The 13,939-nt window shown below is 36.0% G+C and overlaps 1 protein-coding gene across 1 annotated transcript; it reads right to left on the bottom strand.

Moving 5' to 3' along the window:
* Window positions 1-293: 293 nt before the first annotated feature.
* gpn1 (GPN-loop GTPase 1) lies at window positions 294-11,748 on the bottom strand. The gene is made up of 14 exons (XM_079854223.1): window positions 11,519-11,748; window positions 11,203-11,296; window positions 10,059-10,098; window positions 9,262-9,328; window positions 9,124-9,161; window positions 8,935-9,013; window positions 8,756-8,850; window positions 8,328-8,373; window positions 7,771-7,917; window positions 4,661-4,743; window positions 2,239-2,278; window positions 1,945-2,035; window positions 1,012-1,116; window positions 294-906 (listed from the first exon to the last, which is right to left on the bottom strand). Exons 1-14 carry the CDS (start codon window positions 11,702-11,704, stop codon window positions 815-817), a joined length of 1,203 nt encoding a protein of 400 aa, XP_079710349.1. The 5' UTR covers window positions 11,705-11,748; the 3' UTR covers window positions 294-814.
* Window positions 11,749-13,939: the final 2,191 nt, after the last annotated feature.

Here is a 13,939-nt window from a genome sequence, read left to right as displayed (position 1 = left end):
AAGGTGAATCTCAAAGACATCTCCAATGCTCACATTCAACTAGATTGAAAGCTGAAGGTCTTGCAGCGTGGTATTTCACACATGTGAAGGTTGTAGAAACATAATTCATGAAACGGAGCGGCTGAAGGCATGATTTTGAATCCCACAGTCTCACTACACCCACTGGATCCCTCTGCCATATGGCTGCAAAACCACTTCTGCCCACTACCATCTCAGCACATGAACACGCTCCACGCTTCTTCAAACAGCATTATGAAAAGACGAAGCAGAAAGTTTCAAGCAAGGCCGATTTTGTATACTGTATGTAAAAAAATATTTTATTTACCATAATAGAAACTTCATAGGTATAGGAATCCATTCCTTAAAAGAGAAACTTCAGATTTTTCGGCTTCTATTCCAGGTTGTTATGAAAACAGAGTTTTTATTAACAGAAAAATAAAATTGTAGAATGTACATAAATATATTATGCAAAAGAAAAACCACACATTATTTTCTTTGTGCAATAACATGCTCATTGGAGACACAAGACAAAATATGCTGATGTTTGGTTTTGAACTAATGCAAGTTCTTGACCTGTCCACGATGCAACAGTTATTACGTTCTAATACAAATTTACTCATTTGCAATTCTGAAATCTCAGCGCAGGCTTTGTTGATGTGGCAGCAGGACGTGCAGGCAGCTATTCACTGAAAACGGTCCATATTAGCCGCCGAAATCTATTTTGGAGTCTTCCAAAGTTAAGAAAGTGGATACGTCAAAGTTCAGGGGTCAAACTCGAATGTGTGACCGAACACTATACATACATTTCCTGCCCTCACTTTGACTCCCTGTTGCGCACCTGCACTACTTCTCGTCTCTCCTTCAGAAAGTTCCCGAAAGCACCGGCCTCTTTACTTTCTTCTGTGACTGTTAAAAGAATCAATGGGGAAAAAGTGACATAAAAAAAAAGGGTGTTACAGAGTGGGATGGTGATTATGGTTCTTTAAGGGCCATTTGAAGTATCCTTCTCACCTGTGTGATCGATATCATCAGTATCGCTGTCTGTGTCTTCCTCAGCTTCATCTGGGTTGCCTCGGTTAAAGATGAGGTCACTAGGCCCACCAAGATCTGGGGCTTCTAAATAAAAAGATAACCAAGGCATATACATATTTTTTTAAACAAAGCTAATGAAGGATCACCCTCCAAGTCCAGCTGAATGCAGACAAATGATATCCGTAAAATAAAATAAAGCAATTCATGTCAAAAACACACTATCGTTCAAATGTTTTGGAGCCGGTAAGATATTTTTCAGAGATATTAATACTTTTAATCAGCAAAGGATGCATTTGAATGAAGCATTAAATTTAAATGATCAAAAGTCATAGTAAAGACATTTACAATTTAATGTTACAATTGATTTCCATTTGAAATAAATGCTGCTCTTTTGAACTTTCTATTCAAAGAATCCTGAAAAAAAAAAAAGTTTCCACAAAAATATTAAGTTGCATTGTTTTCAACCTTAATAATAAGAATAAAAGAGCAGCAAATCATCATATTAGAATGATTTCTGAAGGATCATGTGACAATGAAGACTGGAGTAATGATGCTGAAAATTCAGCTTTCAAAGAATATTAAAAAATTACTTTAGATTGAAATAATATTTCACAATAGTACTCTTAACTCTATTTTTGGTGAGCATAAGAGACTTCTTTCAAAAACATAAAAAAAAACAAAAAACTTTTGAACAGTAGTGTTCCCACACATCTTACTGTACCTCCCACTCTTTTCGAAACTTATTTAAAAGACATATTTCATACATAGACTACTATTCAGGGCACAGTCATTGTTTTATTCTCATCAAAAGATCGGATCGTTCATTATATGTGAAGAGTTCAAAGCTGATTAATGACTTTCAAATATATTTATTTTTGAATGAACAGACGTGACCGTTCTGAATGAATGTACCGGTAGGAGCTGCAGTTTCCATGGGAACTGCTCCCATGTCTTTCCGAAGGCGGTCCAACTGCTCCTGTTGTTTTTGACTCTGAGCTTCAGACTGTGCATGAGATGAAAGAATTAATAACAGTCAGACTTGACCTTTTCTCATGCTAGTGCAATTTTTATTTGCCTTTCAAATGAAAAAAACAAAAAAAAACAAGCAACGAAAATATGTTGTTTAATCAGTGATGGAAGGATCTTTGCAGGACATGACCAGTTGATTCATGACTAGTACATCAGCCCACACCAGCGATTACTCACCAGCTCTCTGTGCAGACGTTCATATTCAGGGCGATACTCGCTGTAAAGACAGTAAAACATATCAACTGGTTGTAGAAAAGCATTCATTTATCTTTTAACGTAGATCTATATTGCCTATATATATTGCCAGCAGCCATATCACCCTGTAGCCCAAGGCTGGTTGCCCCCTGAAGCTAAGCAGGGCTGAGCCTGGTTAGGACCTGGATGGGAGACTCCTGGGAAAACCAGGTTGCTGCTGGAAGAGGTGTTAGTGAGGCCAGCATGGGGTGCTCACCCTGTGGTCTGTGTGGGTCCTAACACCCCAGTGTAGTGATGGGGACACTATTCTGTCAAAAAGCACCATCCTTCGGATGAGACGTAAAAAAAAAACATGGCCCTGACTCTCCGTGGTCACAAAAAATCCTAGGATGTCTTTAGAAAGAGTAGGGGTGTAACTCCAATTTTGCCCAGTGGCCTCTGTCCATCATGGCCTCCTAATCATCCCCATATATACTCATTGACTTCATAACTCTGTCTTCTCTCCACCAGTAAGCTGGTGTGTGGTGGGCGTTCTGGTGCAAAATGGCTGCCGTCGCATCATCCAGGTGGATGCTGCACATTGGTGGTGGTTGAGGAGATTCCCCCCTTTTATGTAAAGCGCTTTGAGTGCTGAGAAAAGCGCTATATAAATGTAATGAATTATTATTATTATTACATTGTCCTAAACAACATAAGCATCATAATTCACATTAAAATGAAATGGCTGATGGACTCCCTTCTAATACTGAAAAGCTGCACAGCTACTTCAGTCACGTTATTTTCTCCATCTCTCTGGCATAATATGCTTTTTTTTTTTGCTATAAAAATGTGTCTTTAACTTTTGAACATTACATCAAATCCAGCTTAAAGGTGCCCTAGAATGTGAAATTGAATTTATCTTGGCATAGTTAAATAACAAGAGTTCAGTACATGGACATGACATACAGTGAGTCTCAAACACCATAGTTTTCCCTTTCTTATTTAAATCTCGTTTTTGAAAAACACCCCTGAAAAACAGGCGAATCTCCACATAACACCAACTGTGACGCAACAGTTGGGATCATTAATATGTACGCCTCTAAAAATTTGCATATGCCAGCCCATGCTCAGTGCCAGGCGGAACTGCGCAGCCGAATCATCAGAAGTTCTGCAGGTGAAGAAACAAGCAGGAGGAGGATCATAGGGAAAATGGCAGATCTATCTATAATCTGATACCGCTACAGTTTAATTCGAAGTTGTTAGTTGCTCTGCCCGTTTCACCACGGACTGTTTTTCTAACCTGGAACATATATCAAGCAGCCAGGCATCTCTCGGCGTCTCAAACGGACGAAGGGGGCAATTTCAACTAACGTTATATTCCCGCAAGCGGTAAGTAGTGATTTTTTTAACAATAATTTACACTGTGTTATCTAGATCCAGCGCGATATTGTTTTTTCCTCGAGAGACATCGTGGCTTGCAAACGAGCGAACGAAGCATGGCAGTTGCTCAGTGTTTGGATGTACAAATGAACACAAAAGTATTTTTTTAGTTCCTTCATCCGAGCCTCTGGAGAACCAGTGGGTTATGTGAATTTCTGTTGTGTAATTGTTCAAGTTCAGACAGATAATCTTTCTCTCAAAGTCGTTCAACACTGTTTATGCATCAGTAGATCGCGTTGCAGTGATAAGATCTTCATTCACGCGATCAACAGGCTGTCATCTGCTCAATGCTGGAATAGATCTAAATACTTAAAAAACTTCTCATGATTCGTTAATCCCGATAGCTGTAATAGTAAAAACGTATAAAAGCTGTAATAGTAAAAGTTTTCCAGATAGCTCTACATGTAATGCCAGATATTTCATATGCAAGCATGTCAGCCAATCACAGCAGTGGGCGACAACACTGAAGTCTCACAGCAGACACGCCCCTTCAAACAGAGTGTTCAATCCAGGGAATGAAATCAGGCTAGGAAATATGCCTTTTATTTCTAAATTATAACAATTTTGATCTAAAAAACATACTAACATTATAAGGGCACCCCAGGAAACATTATAAAATAATAAAATAATCCATTCTACGGCACCTTTAAGATGTTTCTGGGCTTTGGCATTCTATTTTTTCTTTTATGTTTCTAACTGTATACAGTTGTACAATTAATATAACTCTGATTGTATTCGTCTGAAAGAAGAATGTCATATACGCCTAGGATGACTTGAGGGTGAGTAAATCATGGGCTAATTTTCATTTTTGGGAGAACTATCCCTTTAATAGATTTAAACAATTTAACGATTTTAAAGGATAACAACACTGGTAGACAAACTAAAGCCATTGAAGTTCTATAGTCTTCAATTTCATAATTATACCATATTTATGAATTATGTGTGTTGAATTATGGATTATGAATCAGAGTGTTGGGATACGTACGTTTCGTACTCTTTAGCAGCATCTGCAACCTGTACGAACAGTTCATCAAGCCCAGAACCTGTCACTGCAGACACACCAACAACCTACAGGACACAAAGAAACGTTCCTGCATAAGCACTGGACTGAGAGATAAAAACTAAAGTCACAAAAGAGTGATTGCAACTGTCACCTTAAAGCCTAATAATACATTTCAGACACTGAGAAAGCCATAAATCTGCGTTCATGTCTTGCTTTTTTTATTGATGGTTCTAGCCAAGGTAAGCTTCACCATTAGCATGGCTCATACTACCTGTCGATTTTACAGAAAAAAAAACAAAACAAAACTGGAAGCTGTGGTTGCCAGAATAATTCTGTTTTTTAAACTTATTTACAGAACAACCTGTACATTTTAGAATTTAAAACGTATTTACAAAAAACAAAAACGACATTTTAAACTTGTAATATTAAATCCACAGATGAGAATCTTGCGCTGGCCATGTACACTTACTTATACTGACACCTACAGACATGCGTCGGTGCAGCATCATGCAAAGATAAAGGTTTACAGTAATGGATGCGACTGTTAATGTGTTATTTGTAGTGAGCCATGATATATTTCATGTCTTTCCTAGAATGGGCAGTTTGAAACTTTTCATGATAAACAACATACAATAGCACTGGCATTACAAAACATTCAGTGGCACATGCCACTCAAATAGCCTACAGATGTCCAGCGCAGCAGCTACACATTGTCATGTTGTAAATAAGACAAACATCTGTATTGCAAACAACAAAAAAATGTTGCGGTGGTTATTGTTGTTTTTGGAATATAACGACTAACGCAATGAATAACCATAGAAACCAATGCAGATATTCCGGAAAACTAAAGAGTGGCATGAACACACAAATCGGATCTGAATAGATCAGATTCCATCCGGATACACAAATAATCAGATTTGCACTGACAAGTTGAACATAGCCTTAGCATCAACCAATTAACAGGTTTTTACAGTATCATCTTTACAGTCTTATACAGTTTAAATTACAATCACATTACTGCATGAACAAACATGTAACCCTAACTAAAAACTTTTTTCTAAACAATTAGATTTACATATCTAAATTCCACAATATCATGGAAACTTAAGGGTGGACTTTTTGGCTTGGGTTATTAAGCAACCATCCATACATAAGTTAATGGGGGGGGGGGGGGGGGTAGTAGCAAGTTAGCAACATTTTACAATGTTTACATGGTACAATGACTGGTAGGCTAATGTTTTTATTATTGCTTGACACAAATTTCACGATTTCAATTTAATTTGTGATTTAATTCCGATCTTGATTCAATAGCGATTAATTTGGATAAATATTAGTTACAGTATTCTCAAGAAAACAAAAATCTCACCTAATGCTGTAAACATACAGATAGTCCTTTCAGCTGGTATTATTATTAAAGGACGGTTAAAAATAACAACTCAACTTAATAACAACGTTATAATATTTTAAATGATATAAGTAAAAAATGTAATAAATATGTAATATAGTCCACATATTTGGCAAAATACTCCTCTCGCTTGAAAACGCTTAACATGTAATTAAACGTGTTGCTTTCATATTCTGGGCTCATCTGCTTTCCTGTACATAGGTATGTATTATTAGTATGGTGTTTACTGAGTTTGTATTTCTTTTAATATCACTGTCTAATTTAATGCACTAAGCCACGTTCAGAACGTCCCCAAGGTTTTGTGACATCATTGTGCACAAAATATGTCCCATTTCATTGGTTAGGCGCCAACCAATAAAACGACTCCTTTGCGCTCCCTAAATTTTAGCGTACAAGTACGAAGATTTGTTGTACAAGTTCTCAAATTCACATCTACATGCTCTCGAGTTTTGCTACTATTAAAGGTCCCATTCCATGGATTATTTTTATTATTTTATAATGTTTCCAGGGGTGCCCTTATAATGTTACTATGTTTTTTAGATCAAAAATTGTTATAATTTAGAAATAAAAGGCATATTTCCTAGCCTGATTTCATTCCCTGGTTTGAACACTCTGTTTGAAGGGACGTGTCTGCTGTGAGACTTCAGTGTAAACGCCCTCTGCTGTGATTGGCTGACATGCTTGCATATGAAATATCTGGCATTACATGTGGAACAATCTGGAAAACTTTTACTATTACAGCTATTATACGTTTTTACTATTACAGCTATCTGGATTAACGAATCGTGAGAAGTTTTTTAAGTATTTAGATCTATTACCATCACATAAAATGTTGCAGTGATGAGCATTGAGCAGATGACAGCCTGTTGATCGCGTGAAAGATCTTATCATTGCAACGCAGTTTCTGCACTCTCACTAATGATTTCACCAATGCAAACATGAGGCATATAAATACAGTAAGAGCTTCGTTGTGCAGTGTAACAGCGTCATTGATTTCATAACGAGTTTTGGCAAGTGTCCAGATAAACTCGCGCTGTGTGATTGACAGCTTGGGCGATTGGAAAGGGATTGTTCTTTGATCGCTTTCTGTATATTAATCACAGTTTAAGTAAGATTATTTTCATCCTACTAAGAGAAACGAATGATGTGAAGAGTGATCGCTACTTCCATATTAAATCACTACTTACCGCTTGCTGGAGTATGAAACGCTGAGAGAAGCAGAAGCCTGCTTGATATTATCCCAGGTTAGAAAAACAGTCCGTGGTGAAATGGACAGAGCAAACTAACAACTTCGAATTAAACTTTTGCGGTATCTGATTATAGATAAACATCAACCACGTCTGTTGACATTTCGCCATCAATACGCCTGTGTTCCTGTGGGCGGAGGTTACGGTTCTAGTGACATCACTAAAGAAGGAAGTAGAGGGGTGTAGTCCAATCCAGCCGTTTTTTGTAGTCAACTTCTGTTAAATAAAATATCTCGCTTGGCATTGAACTTTGAGCTTTATAATTTTACAGATATTATTTATACTCTAACAACAACATTACACACTAACTAAAGTTTGAAACATGGGATCACATAGAACGGGACCTTTAACCTTCATACGCGAGAGCATGTGAAAAGTGTCAATTGTGCTGAATGCGTGTGAGTTGGTGGCAGCTAACTGGACCGTGGCTTTAAACTCACCCTCAGGTTGGTGTAGAACTCATCCAGGACGAGACTCATAGAGCGGGTCAGGTTACTGACGTAAGACGTCTCCTGATTCAAAGCGTCCTGGAACACCTCAAAGTCCTGCATCCACTCCACTGCAAAACTGTGATCAATGATGTCAGTCTGATAAAGGTGCAGAAAAAAAACACACTTACACTGATTTGTTAAAAAAAACATGCTGATGGACGAGATTGTGATATCCAACAATAATCATTTTTTGAAAAGTGAATTTATTCATATTACATCTATTTACTAATATAAACAGTACCATTAATATTAACAACTTTATTTAAAAGTAAACAATAAATATGTATAATATATTAATTCATATTATACATTTAAAATTATATAATTAATTTTAAATTAATATTAATAAAATAACTTGATTTTATTTAAGAAATACTACATGCATCAAATTCGCTTGAATGCATAATACAATGTATACATATTGTTGTCCTTCTAGATATCAGTATTTGCAGTTAAATATCCCTATTGATTGACCACTGAAGATTAGGATGACAGCATTTTCTTACCTTGTTCATGGCAACTATGAATGGTAGCTTGGTCTTGTAGAGAATGCTGGAGGAAAACAAGACATTTCTGTAAGATCTACTGAAATCATGACATCACTTTCATGATGCATAATACAGTGTGAATATAACACTGAGAACTCAGCAAGTACACTCTGAACTTGAGTTATTTATTGAAGATTGTTTCTGCCACAAAATAAGAAAAAGAAAAAGTTAATTGCAACTTTTTATCTCACAATTTTGACTGCGAGTTTATATCTTACAAATCAATTGTGATTTTATATCTCACAATTCAGACTTTTTCCCGTCTCACAATTCCGAGTTTAGATATGAACTCTGAATTGTGAGATATGAGATATTCAGTGGTGGAAACAAGCTTCCATAGATATTGCATAATCAATATATATATTTAATAAGTCTGAGCTGCTGACCTGCAGGCGTACAACATGTTGGACATGAAGGTGACCGGATTCACACTTCGAGACGTGTCCAACACATAAATAACCACACAGGGAAAAGAAGAGGCCTAGAAAAGAAACCTTGTGTTTATATTCAAAATCTCCAAATACAAATGCAATATCATGACTAAGCGTGAAAGGCTGTGAAGTACCAGTGTTTCAGTTATAATAGTTCCAGATGCCGACCACGTGAACACCTCTATTTGTCCAGGAGTGTCAATCAAAACATACCTGCATACACACACACACACACACACACACAAAATGACTCACACATGCATAGTAGCACTGAGAAAAGGACACAGATATCATCACATCTAGAGTACTGAACACAAACTTACTGGTGATTACTTTGCTTTTTCTCAATAAACTTCATGACCTAAAAGAGGGCACACAGCAATGGTAAATCAGAACAGAAGAATGTGGAAGTGAAAGTGTCAAACACTGACATCTATTGGATCCTTCAAATGCAGCTCTACCTGATCAAAACGCGTTGCAAACAGATTCAGAGATGTGACGATTCCTCCATTCGGACCTAAACCGTATCTGTATTAGAGTCAAAGACAATCCACTCAGATGAAATTAAACTAGTATGGATACTACTACACTTTTTGACCTTGGAATTATGATTTTTCCCATTCATTTGTAATTCACTGAGAATGCACCGATTAAAGGGATAGTTCACCCAAAAATGAAAATTCTGTCATCATTTACTCACCCTCAAGTTTTTCCAAACCTGTAGGAATTTCTTCTGCTGAACACAAAGGAAGACCGGTAACCACAGTTGATGGGTCGCACTGATTTCCGTAGTTTGGGAAAGAAAAATACTATGGAAGTCAATGGCTACCGTCATCTGGCTGGTTACCGACATTCTTTACAATATCTGTGTTTGAGTTCAGCAGAAGAAATTCATACAGGTTTAGAACAATTGAGAGTGAGTAAATGACAGAATTTTCATTTTTGGGTGAACTATCCCTTTAAGAGCAATGTCTAGCTAAAATACAATTTTAGAGCAGAATATGCATTATATATTAAAAGAAATCACTTTGAAAATGTTAATATACCTAACTTTTCCAGGCCTGGAAATCAAAACCTAACCTTTTCTCTGATATGTCAAGTTTTCAAGTTGTGAACAAGTTTGAATCTGTTGTAAAAGTCAATCGTGAGGTTTAAAGGTTTAGTAAAACACTCCAAATAACACTCCATGACTGGAGAAAATCTGCACGATAATGATGGTAGACAGCACAAGACACATATTTTCACACTGAAAGGATACTGTTTCATGACTTCCTTGTAATTGACAGTGTCTCTGATATCTGTAAGGAAAAGCACAATCAGACTTAATCTTTGACATTAATGTAATTATTAAGATGCTACTAACAAATCATGAGGCGGCCAGTGTTTTAATCAGTAAAATAACCCTGAGTGTAATTTCACTGCTTCATATCACACGGTGCTGGTTCCAGTGCAAATCAGGAAGTAAACGTTGTATAAATTTGAAAAACTTCTTAACCCTAAAACTGGCAATGTGATCTGGGTGTAATATAGTATTTGTCGTCTTTTTTGGGGCGTAAGAATCATCAAATCCTTTTATCATTTATCACAGCCTGGTCTGTCTTGAGTATGCTGGTCACATGATTTGTTTAAAAAATGTTGTGATTAATTAGTCTGCCTGACCTAAATCCAACATGGCTACCAGTGGTGCAGGACATTCAGATTTTGAGATAAGTAAATATATATTAACTTACTTTTCTTTTGAAAAAATAATACTAACACTGCTAGCATTAATTATGAACATTGTCTTGAGGTGCTGAAAAAGAAAATGTATAAAAATGTTGTTCACGTTGTTATTTAGCACGTTTTGAAATATATGTTACACCTGAGTCACATTGCCACTTTTGGGTATAAAAAAAGGGATTAACTTTGTATTCATTTTTTTTTTTTTTTTTGTACAAATTATAAAATTTACAGGTTAAACTGATACAGCCTGTCTGTCTTGAGTATGCTGGTCACATGATTTGCTTCAAGTTATCTGTGATCAATTAGTCACCCTGACCTAAATCCAATTTTTTTTTTACAATTTTACCAATTTTTTTTTAATTTTTTTTTATTATCATAGTGCTAAATAAACACACATATTACGTGTAAACAGGCAAAAGCAAGTTGTAAGATCATTAAAATTGTGAAATCAAATTAGTTTGGATTTTTACATTTGTCTTTAAACACGTAAACAACGTCCGCAATGGTCTTTTTATTCGCAGGCAAGTTGTGTACTAACGTAGGCTAGTCAGTTAAGTCACCGCTCGGTACTGAACAACAACGCGGGTCGGTTCCGAGAACAAGTTCCCTCGGCACCTGCTCCGGTACGAGAACCAGCACCGTTTTACTGGGATAATAGGGGCAGGGAAACAGTGACGCACCAATGTTGGCTGGAAAAGGGACCTCATGAACAGCGGGATCGAGATTGATGACATATGGAGGAGTTTTCTTGGAGTGCAGGTAAGCTGTGAGCCTCTGATACAACAAGATATAAACATACATTAGTATTCATTAATTCATGATATCCATCTTAAATTGATTCAAATTAATGTTTACCGGATTTTTTTTATTTTTATGATTTGGTTAATTCAGAATTATCACACATAACACTGAAATAATCTTAAATGAACCAAGTAAATGTTACATAATTATATAATTTACTTATCATTTTACTGATGTGTCTCAAGTCAGTCTTACCTGCACAAAAGTTGTTTTTCCTGACCCTGCCATGCCTAGAACTATGAGACACACCGGTTTCGCTTCTGTATTCTGTTCATTAGACGAACTCTGGCTCGGTGCCGGTTTATCATCTCGATCTTCTTTACATTTATCATCACTTTCATACGAAGGTCCATCTCCGCTGTCTGCTGCTGCAGTCGCCATGCTGCTGCTACTGGACACTTACCGTAAAGGAATGTCTACTGGCGTAAAATGACGAAAAACATCCCGTCGCTATGATGACCACTAGATGGCAGGAGACAATAAGATTTGTTTGATTTGATAAAATGTGACTGACTGAGAATAGGATTAGTGACTGAGACATTAAAATAGTTCTTTAAATGGGTGAATCATAAAAATGTCTGGATCACATTTCAATGTAAAATAAAGAAATTATTATTATTTAGCTAAATTAGGCTACTTAATTATAATAATTAGTATTAATCATTACTATTATCCACACCATTTTTATTTTCAGAACAATAAACCACATCAAATATCTAATTGTCCATTAAATATTTCTTAAATGAGTCTCTATTTTATCTTTATTGTAACAATAAACCATTCCTATCCTCCCCAATGTGGAAAAATACAATTGGAAGTAAATAATTGTGAGCATGTATGTTAATTTTAGGCTATTTAAAAATGTCTGGACAAAATCTTTTCCATTCAATTTTAATTTTTTTTTACATTACAATAATAGGAGTGTGCTTAATAGTCATGAATTTGAATGTTTGTTTCTATTTCGATTTGGGGGTGAAATATGAGCCCAAACATTTCTTTGCAAGATCCACCTACCAAGTATTATTTACATAAACGTGTCATATGCTCTTTTTTTTCTTTTTCGCATTAGGCTATCCCAGTTACTGCTTTTGTTATTAGCTGAGAGACCTGAGTCAGATTTGCTGCCACCGTTTGTATATGCCAAAAATAGCCTTTATATATCTTGTCTATATCAACACAAACATGGACTCTTGTGTTTTTTCCATACGGCTCTGCTCTTTCTCATGTCAGTGCTGCATTAACACACTCGGAGTCTTCTGAGGGCAAACAGCTAGCGTTAGTGCTAGCTAGCGTTCAGGGCCTTCGGTTGGTTTATACTAGACATTCCTCAATAAGAACAGAGCTGTGGGGAGCCAGGTTAACACAGTCTATGTGTATCATTCAATTGTGTGAGCAGTTTCTTTACATGAATTGGTGTCATGGCTGGTGGCTCTGTGTAAGCTTGCCTCATATTCTAGGTGTCAAGTCAAGTCAAGTCAACTTTATTTATATAGCGCTTTTCACAATGCAGATTGTATCAAAGCAGCTTCACAGTATTAAATAAAATAGTACATCAGTGTTTGTTTCTAGTGTAAAACGTCCACGTTAGGTAATGCTGATCAATAGTATTGTTGGTTGATTGATTAAATTAAGTATCCCCTACTGAGCAAGCCAAAGGTGTGTGTTTGCTGATGTTACCGTTTTAGATCAACTAATACCCAACCAATCAGAAGTACTGTAAGTAAAAGAGAGAAAAATACTCCAGTGTTTCGAACTGTTGTCATTCTCTTTAACAACTATTGACGGACAAACTTTGCTCACATTTCAGCTGCTTCCTCAGTAGTCTTTCCATGGTGATTTTGATGACAGATTTATTGTTGTTTACTGATCTCACCTTTCAAGAGTGCCGGCTCGTAATCGTTGTTTCTGGGTCTCATGTTGAGAACTCTGATGAACCTTTTGGCCAACATTCAGTATTCGAGTGAAATGTCAAGAACATGACCTGCCATTATCTGTGGGATTGTTTTCTCTCTTCATAAATAACCATGTGTTTTTTGCACAGTATCTACAGATATCATTTTTCATTGTTCATGGAGGACAGTTCAGATAAAGGACATTGTCCATACAATATAATGTTTCTCTCAGTGTTTTTATCTTGTTTTCCAGTAAAATATATAAATATCCATCACTGAATGATGCTAAATGCTAAATTTGAAAACCTTTTACCCATTTCTAGTGTATTATTAAGTTGGTAACATTTTTACAGTAAGGTCCTGTTAACGTTAGTTAAAGTATTAGCTAACAATGAGCTATATTTATTATTCTTTGTTAACATTAATTATTAAAACTACAACTATTCATTGTTTGTTCATGTTAGCTCAAATCCATTAAATAATATTAACAGATACAACTTTTGATTTTAATAATGCATTAGTAAATGCAGTTAATTAGAACCTTATTGTAAAGTGTTACCATTTATTTATTTCACAATATTCCACCACATATATATATATTCTGTATTTTATATTTTAGATAAAATTTAGTTTTGTCTTCCTGAGGTTGGCGATCAACATTTTCTGAAGGTAAAGCACCTTTCACTGACCATTTACTGGTATATATATATATATATATTTATTT

The sequence above is a fragment of the Squalius cephalus genome (genome assembly GCF_949319135.1).
Source record: "Squalius cephalus genome assembly, chromosome: 20".
In the NCBI taxonomy this organism is placed as follows: domain Eukaryota; kingdom Metazoa; phylum Chordata; class Actinopteri; order Cypriniformes; family Leuciscidae; genus Squalius; species Squalius cephalus.
The sequence above is the reverse complement of the archived record's forward strand: the minus strand, read 5'-3'. Positions and strand labels throughout refer to the sequence as shown.